The 13,634-nt window shown below is 51.9% G+C and overlaps 5 protein-coding genes across 5 annotated transcripts; 2 read left to right on the top strand and 3 right to left on the bottom strand.

Moving 5' to 3' along the window:
* The first annotated feature begins 1,124 nt into the window (after window positions 1-1,124).
* EDD37DRAFT_373676 (uncharacterized protein) lies at window positions 1,125-3,100 on the top strand. The gene is made up of 6 exons (XM_062811996.1): window positions 1,125-1,719; window positions 1,772-1,813; window positions 1,876-2,204; window positions 2,266-2,377; window positions 2,429-2,802; window positions 2,864-3,100. Exons 1-6 carry the CDS (start codon window positions 1,217-1,219, stop codon window positions 2,929-2,931), a joined length of 1,428 nt encoding a protein of 475 aa, XP_062670908.1. The 5' UTR covers window positions 1,125-1,216; the 3' UTR covers window positions 2,932-3,100.
* Window positions 3,101-6,066: 2,966 nt separating this feature from the next.
* On the bottom strand, window positions 6,067-7,273 carry EDD37DRAFT_373679 (uncharacterized protein). Its single transcript, XM_062811997.1, has one exon. The coding sequence runs from the start codon at window positions 6,846-6,848 to the stop codon at window positions 6,120-6,122; it is 729 nt and encodes a 242-aa protein (XP_062670909.1). The 5' UTR covers window positions 6,849-7,273; the 3' UTR covers window positions 6,067-6,119.
* A 2,259-nt stretch (window positions 7,274-9,532) lies between these two features.
* Window positions 9,533-10,817, bottom strand: EDD37DRAFT_373736 (uncharacterized protein). Its single transcript, XM_062811999.1, has 2 exons — window positions 10,118-10,817; window positions 9,533-10,067 (listed from the first exon to the last, which is right to left on the bottom strand). The coding sequence occupies exons 1-2, from the start codon at window positions 10,371-10,373 to the stop codon at window positions 9,664-9,666; spliced, it is 660 nt and encodes a 219-aa protein (XP_062670910.1). The 5' UTR covers window positions 10,374-10,817; the 3' UTR covers window positions 9,533-9,663.
* A 276-nt stretch (window positions 10,818-11,093) lies between these two features.
* On the bottom strand, window positions 11,094-12,004 carry EDD37DRAFT_373689 (peptidyl-prolyl cis-trans isomerase ssp-1). Its single transcript, XM_062811998.1, has 3 exons — window positions 11,883-12,004; window positions 11,310-11,827; window positions 11,094-11,251 (listed from the first exon to the last, which is right to left on the bottom strand). The coding sequence occupies exons 1-3, from the start codon at window positions 11,883-11,885 to the stop codon at window positions 11,242-11,244; spliced, it is 531 nt and encodes a 176-aa protein (XP_062670911.1). The 5' UTR covers window positions 11,886-12,004; the 3' UTR covers window positions 11,094-11,241.
* A 336-nt stretch (window positions 12,005-12,340) lies between these two features.
* Window positions 12,341-13,468, top strand: EDD37DRAFT_628668 (putative DNA directed RNA polymerase II 15 kDa subunit). Its single transcript, XM_062816447.1, has 4 exons — window positions 12,341-12,707; window positions 12,767-12,938; window positions 13,137-13,226; window positions 13,279-13,468. Exons 1-4 carry the CDS (start codon window positions 12,628-12,630, stop codon window positions 13,327-13,329), a joined length of 393 nt encoding a protein of 130 aa, XP_062670912.1. The 5' UTR covers window positions 12,341-12,627; the 3' UTR covers window positions 13,330-13,468.
* Window positions 13,469-13,634: the final 166 nt, after the last annotated feature.

Raw genomic sequence — 13,634 nt, forward strand, 5'->3', positions numbered from 1 at the left:
AAACCCAGAGACAAGACCGACAACGAGGCAGCAAAACTGACAAGAAGCTGTCCAAGGTGATGAGGTCAATTAAAACACCACAATCAGGGCGATACAAGTCGAAGAATCAAAGTTCCTATACGTTCGAGGCTGGCTGGACCAAGTAAAATGCCAGCCGAACGTGGAGGTTTGGCAATGTCGAGTTAAGGCTGCACTGATGCTTAAAACTGACACTGGGGTCTACCGGACCAGGCCACAGGCAATTCAAAGAGACTTGGATGGCAAACGATCTCGTTGCTGTCACTGAAAGGTAAATATACTGGCAGCCTGACCTACCCGTGGAATAGGGGTAATGCCATCCCACGCCTCGCAGCTCTTGTGCCCTTTCTTTGCACTGGATGTATCGGCTTACGGGTGGACCATTCTCGACTCTTCCAGAGGCATTGGTCTCTGATTATCCGGGTATTGCGCGCCGATACCGAAACGCTCAGGAATGTAAAATGATATATCCGACCTCAGCGCTGCAAGGCTGTGTTTCGGTACTTTTGCAGGTCGACAAGGCTGCGATCACGTGTTGGTCCATCTCCTCAATGGCCCAAGCTCTTCATGGGGCGTGCGTTGCTCCTGTCAGCTTTGATTACTTATCTCTCGTGGTCAGTGTGCGCGCACATTCATGCATACCTCGTTGCTTGCGCTAGCAATCTCCTCACTTGTATCGACATGACAGATCACGCTCGAGCATTTTCGAACTGCACGGAGAATCTCCTGGAAACCAGACCCTACTCGTAGGATTTCGAAGGAAAAGGTATTGCAGGATCCGGGAGAGATCTGATTGCGACATATGCTTCCACCCAACCGGCCGTGATTGTTCCCGTCATTCTCGCCCTTGACTTTGCTCGAGCGAACTTTCGTTCCTGTCTCCAGGACTTCGACGGGAGCCTTGATCGAACAAACTCGATATTTGTGTCCAGCCACACTCTTGTTGAAGACTTGCGCTTGGCCACGTAGAGTTTGCAGGGGCTTTGTGAGAATGCTCCCAAGTACTCATGCATAAATGTCGAGCAGATTCAAACTTCGGTCTTGAGAGATTACCACCAGGGTCGCTCACCGTGACAGAAACAATGTGTCTGCAATGCGAAAGATATAAAGGGTTGAGGTGATTCTTCCATCTGCACTCAAAGTCATTCTTGCTCTTCAGCGGTTTTAAAAGCACTAACTGTAGTCACTCCTTTTCAAAATGGCCGTGGCTGCTGCGTCGGCGTCCTTCAGTCTGACATGTCCCTCCGGCTATGCCCCCATCACCTCCACAATCACGACGTCCTGGACAACGTCCAACTTTCCCATCGCATCTACATCGTCACAAAGCCTGTCTCTGTCATCAACATCGTATAGCAACAACAATGGAAGCGTGACATCAAGCTTGTCATCGAGGTCTTCCTTGTCTTCGACGTCCTCTAGCAGCAGCACTACCACTACAACGCCGACCCCAACTCCTGTTGACGATGGTACAATACAGTGGATCCCGTGTGCTGTCGACCTGGAGCCAAACCTTCAGTGTGGAACTCTGAGTGTGCCGCTAGACTGGATCAATCCTTCTGGACAGAATATTAGCCTGCCCATGGTGCGGGTGCCCGCGAAGAGCGCAACACCTCGTAATCAGACGATCATCTATAACCCCGGTGGCCCAGGTGCGAGCGGCATCTCACAGTTCGTAGTGGGGCAAGGATCTCGTTTGCAGACGTGCGTCGCCATTCATTGTTCATCAGCTACAGGTCAGACTAACAGCAGCTAGGCTTGTTGGCGATGATTGGGACTTGGTCACCTTCGATCCTCGGTACGTAAGATTCAAGCTTCTTCGGCATCTTTCAAAAGCAGTTTGATTGACTGTGCTTGTAGTGGTGTTGCCTTGAATATGGCGTACAGCTGCCCGGGTGTCAATTCAACTATCATCGCCGAAACAGATGACAGTCTGACCGAGGAGGATGGTGATGACCTGGTACCCGACAACGACTTCAACGTGCCTGTTCTGGACGACCCCAACGGCGTAGTGCCATTCTCCAACGCGTACTGGAACGACGGTTACAACAGCTTGGTAGCACAAGGTCAGAAGTGTGCAGAGCCTACGTACCATACTGCGGGAGAGCTCATTGGCACTACATTCGTGGCGCGTGATATCCAAGCCATGGCTGAGGCATTCGGCCAAGATGGTTATATCAGATACTGGGGTAGGTGATCACTTGAGAGTGATCTGTGCCTTGACCTTGGCTAACGCGCCCGACCCTATAGGCTTTTCCTATGGTACCTTGCTGGGTGCCACCGTTGCCGCCATGTTTCCTGACCAAGTTGACCGAGTCGTCCTTGACGGCAACATCAACCCGACCGACTACTATTACGGGCTGTAAGATTCCCAGCATGACGATGTGAGGTGCACCCTGGCTGACCCTTCTAGGGGTGACGAGGCTGTGAGCGACTACGATGCAGGTCTAGAAAAGTTTCTCGACTTCTGCGCACAGGCGGGTCCTACGCAGTGCCCCTTGGCTCATGACGACTTGACCGGCAGCGAACTGCTCGACGAGCAATGGTCCTTCTACAACGACCTGTTGGAGGAAAAGGTCACAGCATATACCGCAGAAGGAGATCAGCTTAAGTACGACGATCTTCAAGGCCTCATGAAAGAGGTCATCTTCTCTGGGCCCTCCGGATGGGGCGAATACCTTGACATGTGGGCCTACGGATACCATAACCGCACGGCCGTATCGGCTGCCAGACGTCGCGCGACCCCACCGTTCGACCCGTTAGACGCAATCCGGTCTGAGATCAAAGGTCAGCCGAACCTTCTTGTAGCTATCACTTGTGGCGATGCGAATCGCTTCTCCGATGTTAGTGTCGCCAAGTTCGAGGAGTGGCGAGCTCTCTACAATGACAGGAGCCAGTATGGCGGGGATACGCTGACCGCGATTCTCTTTGCCTGCGCTACCTGGCAGGTAAGTGCCAAAGAGGGACCCCCAAGCTTCGAAGGGATCGTCACGAAGACGCCTATTCTTTTCGTTGAGAACTTCTACGATCCTGTAACTCCGTCAGAATCAGCTCGCAATTCCAGTGCTGGCTTCGTTGGCAGTGCTATTCAATGGCACAACGGTTTCGGGGTAAGTAATGTCGCTGGAAAACAGGCTTTGCACTTTGCTGACTTCGACTTTCACAGCATTGTTCGCTTCGCGACCCCTCAAAACAGGTCACTCAGAACGTCAAATCGTATTTTGACACAGGAGTGATCCCGGATGTTAGCACAATCGCTGAACCCGACTCACCTGCCTTTCCTAATCTCGCCTCCTCGAAAGCCCGAAGGATGACTCAGGAGGATGAGCAGTACGAGGAAGCAGTGGCTGGCATCGCAGCATTCATGAACAAAAAGCCAGACTCGGACTTCCAATACCCTGAACCTCTCCGACATGCTCAACGTAATGTTTACGAGCTTCTTCGTCGGGCCAACTCCACATCAACTCCATCATTCGATACCACGTCAACGGCTAGCACGACGACACCCTCTACAACGTCGGGTCTGGCAAGACCATCGACCTCGGCCTGGGCAAGTACTATCACAAGCAGTAGCTGGTCCATCCCAGCTTGGTGTACGCCGATTGCTCCCTTCTCGAGCAGCACCAGAATCAGCTCTTGGACAGCGACTACAACACCGGCTTCAACGAGGGCGGCCGCCGACAAACCATCATCATGGCTTGACTGGGTCAATACCACTACGACGTCTGCAATGAATAGTCTCCATTCGGCAGATTTGACATTCACTGAGTGGGCGACACTCACTGAGACAACCTCGGTGGATCCTACCTGGTCTGATTGGGCGACGTCCACAGGAACAACATCTACGGATCCAACTGGGTCTGACTGGGCTACCTCCACAGAGACAACGTCCGCTGACCCTACCTGGAGCGATTGGGCAACGTCCACAGAGACAACCTCCGCGGATCCAACATGGTCTGACTGGGCGACCTCTACCGAGACAACCTCTGCGGATCCTACCTGGAGCGATTGGGCCACATCGACAGAGACAACCTCCTCCGACCCTACCTGGAGTGACTGGGCGACATCTACAGAGACAGGCTCCGTGGATCCTACCTGGAGTGATTGGGCCAGTTCCACGAAGACAGGTTCCGCCGACCCTACCTGGAGTGACTGGGCTAGCTCCACAGAGACAACTTCCGCCGACCCTACATGGACAGACTGGAACGATCCAAGCGAAAGCACGACTTCAAGGAAACAAATGACCAGTCCAAATTCTACAGCCACTGCCACAGCTACCGCGACCATCAGTCTAAAATCTGTCAAGCCATCAACAAGCAGCCTTGTGGACCCCTGGCAGACATACACGGGTGATGGCAGTAGAAACTCTGCATGTGCGATGAGTATTGGGGCAGTAATCACTTTGTTGACTATCTTTCTTGGGTTTTGAGCGAGTAACGGACTACAGGTGTGTGTTTTTATGATGTGAAATGATGGTTTGGGTTGCTTAGGCGGGTCGTTCAAGCGTTGGGTTCGATCTGGGATCATGTGCGATTTATTCAGATGCGTGTAAAGCCTGCAAAGGCTTGAATTCAAGACCTGTCTGTCTGATGCGCGTAGATACCCCTACTGTGATACTTGTGTAGAAAATGATTCTCCAATGGCAGCAAAGACAAGCGGCAAATGCGTCCGTTCACTACACTGGTGCGAGTCAAGGCTGAAATAGCAAATCGCGAGACTCGACTGTGAGATCAGAGCCGATTTGCGTGTCCTGCTATGGACTCTCGAGACACAGGCAGGGCGGACAGACGGACGTGACACCAACACGCATTTTCAGATACGCACGAGCATGTGTGGACAGACTATAGTGCGGCGACTCGCTATTCTCACGGGTCCACATGTCCACATGCTACCGTAGGTCAGCAAAAGGAGATTTCTCTCTCGGCCTGTTCCCGCCTCTATACCGGTACAGCAGACCACAGCGACAACGTCGGGCAGCGACGGATACTGGATAATGCATTGTTATTGATGCTGTACTACCACACTGTAAGCTCTCGAGGTTCTGGAGCGGGTATGTACAACATAACAACCTCGCTTGTTCCAGTGGATTTGGAAATCCCGGATCGGGACAAGAAGGGGCTAGGGGATCGTCCTGGACCTACGCTGGATCTTCTGGAAGAGGCGGGACCTCGTTGCGGATCCTTGACTGCATGTACGACGTCGGTTGCAAAAGGGGAATCCCGGAGGTCGCCTGCAAAGCTAAGGTGGGTGATGTCTCTCAACGTCGCTGGTGGGAGAGATTATGCCCCCGAGGGAGGGCACCATACCGCGATATTGCCTCGACCCGGGATAATTCCTCACATTGGAAACCGTCCGACAATAGCCGTGAAGGGCAGATGTGTTGTCACGTCTCTTGTTGGACGCGGCCAAGATGAAGTCTCACACGCATGGCGAACTCGAAACATCTGGGGCTGGAGTACCATTGGGGTCGCGCCGTGACACAGGTTCATACCATGTACCGCTTCATGCGATGGTGGTTGCACAGCAGGAGTTGCAAGTTCCGCGCCGAAAGGGGCAAGGACAGCGAAGATGTCAAGGACGGCGAGAATGTCGAACGCTGTTCAGTGTGAGATATGCTGTTGGCCCATGGAATCCTGGAGCGGTATTTCTCCGATCCCAGCGGAGATGGTTGACGGAAGTTTGGTTGGGCACATTTGTCGTCCTGAGAAAACCAATCACATATGTATGCACTGCAAATAGCCGATTGGACCCAACTCCCATGTTCGGCTTACACGCGATATGTGCTGTGGCCTGGTCAAGGCGAAACCTGCCGACCCGCGATCCCATGTGTCCATACGCTGATCCGCTGAAAGGGGCGAACATCCTCCGACACGTGAGACTTGCTGGCAAACAGACACGACGTCGCGGCAGTTGTATTCGTGGAGACAGTCAAGGACAGTCAAGGTGTGGAAAAGGCCTTGAATTGGATTGTCGCAACTCTGGCGTCGAGCCAAATTGAAGCCATGATAATCTGCCGTTCAGACGCCGGTCGATGTACAACAGTCGCCGCCCTATATCAAAGCGTGCTCTAGAACAGCGTAGCGGCGTTGAGGCACGTTTGCAGGTCAAGGTAGTCTAGTGAGGTCTCGGATCTCTTGAGCCGTGCCGCGCCACAGCTCTTCGTCGTCTCCTGCGCGAACACCGTGCTCCAAAAGGTCCGCAACACCTTCACGCAAACGACCGCCCAACCTCAGCAATCCGCCTAAGGCCATGGCCCTAGTTGGCAGGTCAAGCATGTAAGATACCTTCGTGGGCCTGGCCGAACGCAGTTTCAGACCCGGCAGCGTCTGCCTGAATACCGAGACGAGCGTTTGTCCAGGCGTTAAGGCATAATCAGGCTTCAGCTTAACTGTGCCGGGAATGTCTGCCACAAGCGAGAGAAGGGCATAGACGTGGTCGCGTGGATCACTGCACTTGAACATATGGAACTCAATCACAATGTCCCGGATCTGCTTAGCGATGTGAAGATCGTCCACCCGAGGGCTCACGTTGCGTTCACAGTTCTGATACGATCGTCTTCGCGCATCAAGCTGGGTGAATTGTTCTGGAAAAGTGCCAGACGTAGCGGTAACCATCTTTTCTTTACTGTCAGGCAGCTCTTCCCACAAGATCATCTCGCTGCCACAGTGTATCTCGAGGCACGTTGCTAACACAACCTCCTGCACGATCCACGTACGCTTGAACCACGGCCTACTTAGAAAGGCCTCCCATGCGCATACGATCTCGTCTCGGTGAGCTTGGGCGACGGTCCCAATGATGTCCATGAGTGGTGCCCTACCGTACTGATTCCGCATCGCCTCTTTAAACCACCTCAGTGCCTCCGTGCTCCAATTCGCCTCAGGCCCAACCCAACCCAGTACTTTCGTCGCACCTTTGGCATATCTCACCCATCATGGCTACCTGGCGACTCTTCTCAACCAGATCATGTTGATTGATGCAAAGCGCATCGATCCATAGTGTTCTCTCATACCCAAATCTCCTCAACTTCAGGAGGAAATGTCGTAGATGCTGACGAATAAAAACTTCATCACCATCGACTTGGATCGGCTCCTGCGTCGTCTCCAATCCCCACGTCCAGGATATGGCCTCGACGAGCGAAGCAGAGATGTGGCCTGGATCTTTCGGGTCTACAGGGTGAAGGACAAGGAGGCGCGTTGCTCTCTTCGAGGAGAGCTGCTGCCATAATAACGATGACATTGGCCCAGATCCGAACTCTATGTTAGTCTTACACAGTTCCTGGTTCTTGAGACTGCGCACTGAAGGCTTATGGTAGACATCATCCTGTTGTTTAGCTGCTTACTTTGACAGAGTCTCACGAAGTCAGGCTGACTGCGGTCATGCGGTCAGTCAACATCCCTGACGTGGCGAGTGCGTGGGCACCAATCATCTTCCTCTTTCTCTGCCCTCAGGGCTTGAGTGTTGGCCTGAGGTACCAATTTCAACTGCATTTCGACTGAGTAGATTTGGATGCAGAAAACTGTTCGAACATGAGATGGCTATGAGTAGATGGCTAGATCAGGCCAAAAGTGGTTCTCTAAAAGCAGCAATGACAAGGGCCATATCTGTCCAGGGAGGTTCATACCACGCAACTCGAGGCTGCCATCGCACATGGCAAGATGGGTCGTCAATTAGGTGCGTGTCCATCAGACGATTGTTGCATGATCATCACGCCCAGTGTAGACTGTGGAGACATAGGATGTGCGGAGGACATGGCGTGACGATGGTTCGACAGGTGGAGAAACCTCTAGACCTTTGGTTCCGCGATCGAGCACAACGTCCACACAAATCTTGTGTATGCGAAAGCAGGCTGCGGAAATGTTGTTTGGTTGCATTTAAGGTCGGAAGAATGTGCCACTCACGGCTCAGACCCAATGATGGTGTACTTGACCAACTGCACGTCAAATGCTCTCACTGGCTAAGAGTGTTGAAAGAAGGAAATATCGACGGTGACGGCGATTGGTTGAGGTCTAACTGACCATGAAACCTATCCTCTAGCATCGAAATGAATAGAATTATGGCGTCACACAAGAATGAAGGTCTCGAATGATCCACGGTGCCACACCAAAATCTCCGTCAAAACCTGCGCGCTGCTGTCAACTCAACGGCTCTGCTGGGCAAAGAGCCGAGTTTTCCGGGGTTGGACAACCTCCAGGCACGTTTGGTCCCAACGTTTCAAAGGGTCCCGTACCTTACCAGGTTGTTGAGCAGGGACTAGGCATCAGGATAGAAAACGGCACTTCTCAAGTGTTGCTTGTCTGCGCAGAGAGAGTGGCAGGGTTGTGGTTTCGTGCCAGGTTTGATGCAGGATCCCGGGGCCATGCCAGATACCCCAGCCGAGTGAAAAAGTGGGAAGTGTGGTTACCAGGCTTTGCACAGGAGATGAGGGGGGAAGGAGATGCTGCGGCAGTGCGTGCGCCAACGCTCGAGCCTTTTGCGCGTCCTGTGTGGTCCGCGTGGTCCGTGCGTGTCAGCTCTTCGTCATTTTCCGTGGTCCAAAAAAGCGCTTGGAGCATGTGGGAGCCTGGGAGGGAGGGAGCGTCCGTAACGGGATAAACTCCACGGCGAACAGGCCCCCCAGACGACTTCATCCCTCCCAGGAACTTTTTCATGCTTGCATCTGCCGGCCGCATCGCTTCTGATTTGAACTGCATAAGGTATGTAGGCACAATGCAGGTTACACATTGCCAATGCCGCATACTCGCGGCAAGAATTTCAGCGAGGCATGTTGTTTAGGCAGACACGATTGTCAAGGAAATCTCCTTTGGCAGGTATCGACATTCAATGCTGGTTGGCTCAAGCTTCAGCCTATTTTGAGCGCTAAGAACATGCAAGAACAGGGAATTGTCGAAAGTCTAAAAAGTTACTGTGGTATGATGGCCATCTCCAATGGTACGATAACGACGTCGGTGTTGATCTCGATCACAATCTTGGGAAACATTCCAGTTTTGACGTTGTAACTCATAGGGACCAAAATATCTTATCGACATCATCCGAGGAATCTTCTCCGCCCATTCGTATCTTCATTATCCAAACAAAAGTAGAAACGCTCACATGCCAATTAATGCCAATGCCACTCGAAGCCATACGCGGCTACGCGTAACTCGTAACGCAACGCTCTTAGTCTGGAGTGTTCCAAAACCCAGAACAATGAAATGTTGTAGTAACACAGTCGGCTCTCGTCAGATCCTTGTCCACCAGCAACCAACCCACGTGTCGATATCAGACCAGCCTTCAGGCCAGTCAGCAGACCACGGATCGAATCGGCCACAAATGCCTAGACTTTCGTCGAACAATTGTCGAAATCTGGTTTGCTGTAAGGATCTTCACTGCGCTCCTGTCGATCGATAACCTTATGAAACTTCCATGTCTGGCAAAGATTCAAGCATTATAGTATTTCAAACTCCTGTCCAAACATGGAATCTTGTCATGATCGCGTTATGGGGTACTCCCTAGTCATCCAAAAATGTAATATCCTCCGCTATGATGAGAAAAACACACCACATTCTAGTCTTGTGTGACAGAAAAATGTTGGTTGTCGTGTAATATAGCCACGTCTCGTGTCGTGATAGGCCAAGCCATGATGGTGTGAGTGTCTCCCACTCACGGCGATCAGAAATCCTCGAGCGCTTTCGACACTCCAAACCCGAGTCGCTCAGAGTCAACCGCCTTTCTTCCGGTCGGAACCGCATCTCCACCAAAGTTTGAATCGGCATCGTCTGAACTCTCACTGATCGGGGTGGTGGTCTGAGACTGAAACTCCAGGATGGTCGACTCGAAATCGGGTACCTCCATTTCCTTGGCCGCTTGAATCCAGAACGTTTCCGCCGTTTGCAATTGAGAGAACCACTCATTCACCGTCATCTCCTTGCCCCGGAACGTCACCATCAGGTCACCGTATTGTCGTAGGCCTGATCGGGTTGCTTTGTGTTTCCAGTCTGGGTGAGCATCTTCGAGCAGATACTGACGTTCAGCCGCAAGATGATTTACGTAGTTGAAGAATGCTCCTTCAGAGTCTGGGTTCCACGTTAGCATTGGCCGATAGATTTCGTCATTGAAAACATACAGCTGTCAGCTGAGCCTTTGCCAAATGGCATCTCAACAAGACGATCGAAGCGCTCATCCAGCAGCGTCTGTAGTCTGATGTATGAGGCGTAGACGATTGAAGTAGACTCTTGCAAGTCCCATAGTTTCTCTTGAATAGGTTGAGGTAGTTGTGATAGCATTGATATTGGCAATGCGGCGACGTGAGAAACATTGCTTGGGTCGTGCGAGTGAGGTGGGTTGAGAAACAGTGCGTCAGGAGCGTCGCTTCTCGACATTGTGTTGGATATTGAAATGTAGATGTTGGGATCGTAGATGTAGATGTGACTTTGTTGAAAGGGCTTTGACTTGTTAATACAAAGCTGGGAAAGGGTCAAAATGGTGTTTGTTGCTTATGAAGACAGAGAAGAAGGCAAGTAATGGTGTTACAAAAAGTCGATGGTGTGGAATGGCGTTTTTAGCCTGGGGATGTTTGCGGGTATATAAGGAGAGTGAAATAGTTGTCGAGGGCTGGCACCAGCTGGCACACCCATGGGAATATAGTGTGGACTGTGATTGGACCGGGAGGGCACAGACGGTGGGTCTGCGATATTGCCTGTTTTAGTGGAAGGAAAGCACATTGGCTGGAGGCAACGTGCCGCTGTGTGACGTACGAAACTCACCATAGCATTGAACCGCGTGTGTCTCCGAGCCTCAAGGGACTCAAGGCCCTCCCACGGGCGGTCGGACATCGAATCAAAAAGCCCACGCTCAAACATCCCAGTGCAAATCATCGCGGAGAATACCATCAACTGCCACTCATGGCACATTTGCTGATGTGGGCTCGGATACGGGGTGCGGAAGTCACCTAAATCGACCGATTCGGGGGCTGTTTCAGAAGAAACCATACAAGTATGACGCCGATTTCCTCACCCTTCTCGCTTTGTCGCGGAGGGGAGGCTTTCCATTTCAACTGGATCATACGAGGATCCCACACTCCTTGATGTAATAAGGCTGTACTCATTCTGCTGTTGAGCTCCACGGGCTGGAATGGAGCACGGGTCACACACCCGCACGGTAAACCCTTCCGGAACGTGACGAAACTGTTGGCAAGGCTGAAGCACCCACCGTCGCTGTCTTCTCCAGCATCCCTCCGATCGCAGTCCTCTATTGGATTCTTCGTCCCTCAGATCAGCCTTTGTATAATGTCATTATGCTCGATGGCCGATGCTTACCGCTGAATGAGATGAACCCCAGATGCCGTCTCAACCACGCCACTCATCTCACCTGGCTGCAGGGTGAAGGAAGTATCTTCAAATTCCTTCTGCATCTGGCCTTTCCCGAAAAATCCCAAGTCACCTCGCTTCCTGGCGCTGCTGCAATCCGACTCCGACACGGCGAGATCGCCGAGTGTTGTCTGGCCAGAGCGGATTTGTTCCTCGTATCCCTTCAACATCTCAATTGCTTCCTCCTTGGTGCGTGTGATGTTCGTCTCTCTCCACGAAGACGGCCGACGACTGTCTTTGTGCTTGACCAACAGATGCGCTGCGCGGATTTTACCCTCGCCGCCTCCGCCGTCGATTCGAGTGTTGGCAGAACTGTGATGTTGAGCCATGTAGATTTTGAGTTTCTCCGTGTCGGCTTCCTCGGGAGGTTCCCATCTCGACTCATGCGTCTTCTGATTGAAATAGTAGGGTAGGTTCTTGGAGTTGGAGTGACGGACTTCCCAGTCGGAGGGCAGGCCAGTCTCGGTCTGTTTGACGAAAGTTAGTCTGTGGCTGCACCTCCATCTTCGGGGTAATCTGTACCATTCTTGCGGTTTTGCGATGGTCTAGCGGCGAGTCCGATCTCTTCCTTTTACTAGATCCTTCGGTATATACGTGGGTATACGTGGTGTTCGATGATTGAAGATACGAGAAACCTTAGGTGGGCGCAAAGAGGTGGGGTCGCGGTTGTTTATAGTCAGCGCAAGGCTGCAGTATGGGTAGACAGATGCTGCCGAGGGACTTCCGGGTATAGTAATGTGATCGATGGGAGGTGACTTGGTACTTCAGGATGAATGGATTAGGATAAATGGATTGGATGCAAAAGTTGATAAGGAAGGGAAATGCAAACGCGGCGTTGCTGGTAACCACGGTGAATAAGACCCTTCACAAACAAAACCTGGCAGAGTCGAAAGATCTCGCCGCAATTGCGACCCCGGGGGCACCTGACTGGGCGTTTCGGTGACCAAAGCTGCGGGGCGGAAATAATTCACCCTTCTACTGATGCAGGTACGGTAACTACCTAGGTACAGTACATCTTTGTTCAAAGTCTACAAACGCGTCGCCACAATTTTCTGGATATCAAATCCCCAACTCGATCACCGGCGCATCCAGCGATTCTGATTCCGCACCCAACACTAGACCACATTTACCGTCATACCGTCCGCGACCTCTTTCAAAAAGTGTCCCGCATCGCACCAGACCAAACACCACCATACAATCGTCCACTGCTTCCAGCTCGATATCTCCCAGATCCTTCTTACCTACCTGTCCTTCGCCTAGTCTAAACATGTCTGCAGCGGCCTCACCGGCTCCGAGCGAGGAGCAGACCAAGCGAAGCGAAGTATCATACAGATTTTGTCAAGAGTGGTCAGTGACCCTACCCAGAATCCCCTTCACAACCGTGCCTCTAACAATATGCATCGCAGTTCGAACCTGCTCTACCCCAAAGAAGATAAAGCGACCTCCACCCTGCTGTACATCTGCAAGGCTTGCCATGCAATGACAACACATGATTCCGCATGCACATATCGTCAACAACTCGGCGCCACTGTGCAAGAGACGGCTGGAGTCACAACAGATGTTGCAAATGATCCAACTGTGGGTTCTGCCTCCTCTAAGATGCCCTGTTTCTGTACCCTTTGCGGAAATCAGCTGAGATGCAGCGACTGTGGTCACGACATTCTTGAGGACTCTGAGGCGTCCGAGTTCTCACAAGGATGATCGCACGCTCTTGTCGCTTTCGTTCACTATGTCTTGCATAGACCCAGGCTGACAGGTTGCTCTTTCTGTGCACAGCTTCCTCGAACCAGTCAAAGATGTCCGAGATGTAGGGAAACGGATGCAGTTTATTTCCAGTCGCAACAGCGCGGTGCGGACACGGGAATGGTAAGCTCGAATATCTCAAGAAGTGCAATCGGCAGGCTAACACCTTCGTTAGAAACTCTACTACGTGTGCACGGCCTGCAATCATGTCTATACCGTCGTTTGAGCATGGCGTTGGTGGTTATGAGGGTTTCACGTATGGGCTGGGTTTTGGGAAAAGAGATCATTGCATGGAGTTACAGATACCCAGCATCAGACGGTTCTCAATGGAGCAGGTATTCGTGAGAACACTTAGCGTAGCGAAATGAATTTTGGCTTTCAAAAATTGGTTATCCTTGTTTTGTACAGTTTTGCAAGAGCCTGGGGTTATATCGTCACCTTTTGAGGAGACCATTTCACGCATCCTATATCGACGCACACGGTGTTGTTCGTCTGACCTGGTATGGATCAGAAACAGGTGTCCTTCGCCGC

The sequence above is a fragment of the Exophiala viscosa genome, assembly GCF_022695815.1.
Source record: "Exophiala viscosa unplaced genomic scaffold EDD37scaffold_4, whole genome shotgun sequence".
Lineage (NCBI taxonomy): Eukaryota > Fungi > Ascomycota > Eurotiomycetes > Chaetothyriales > Herpotrichiellaceae > Exophiala > Exophiala viscosa.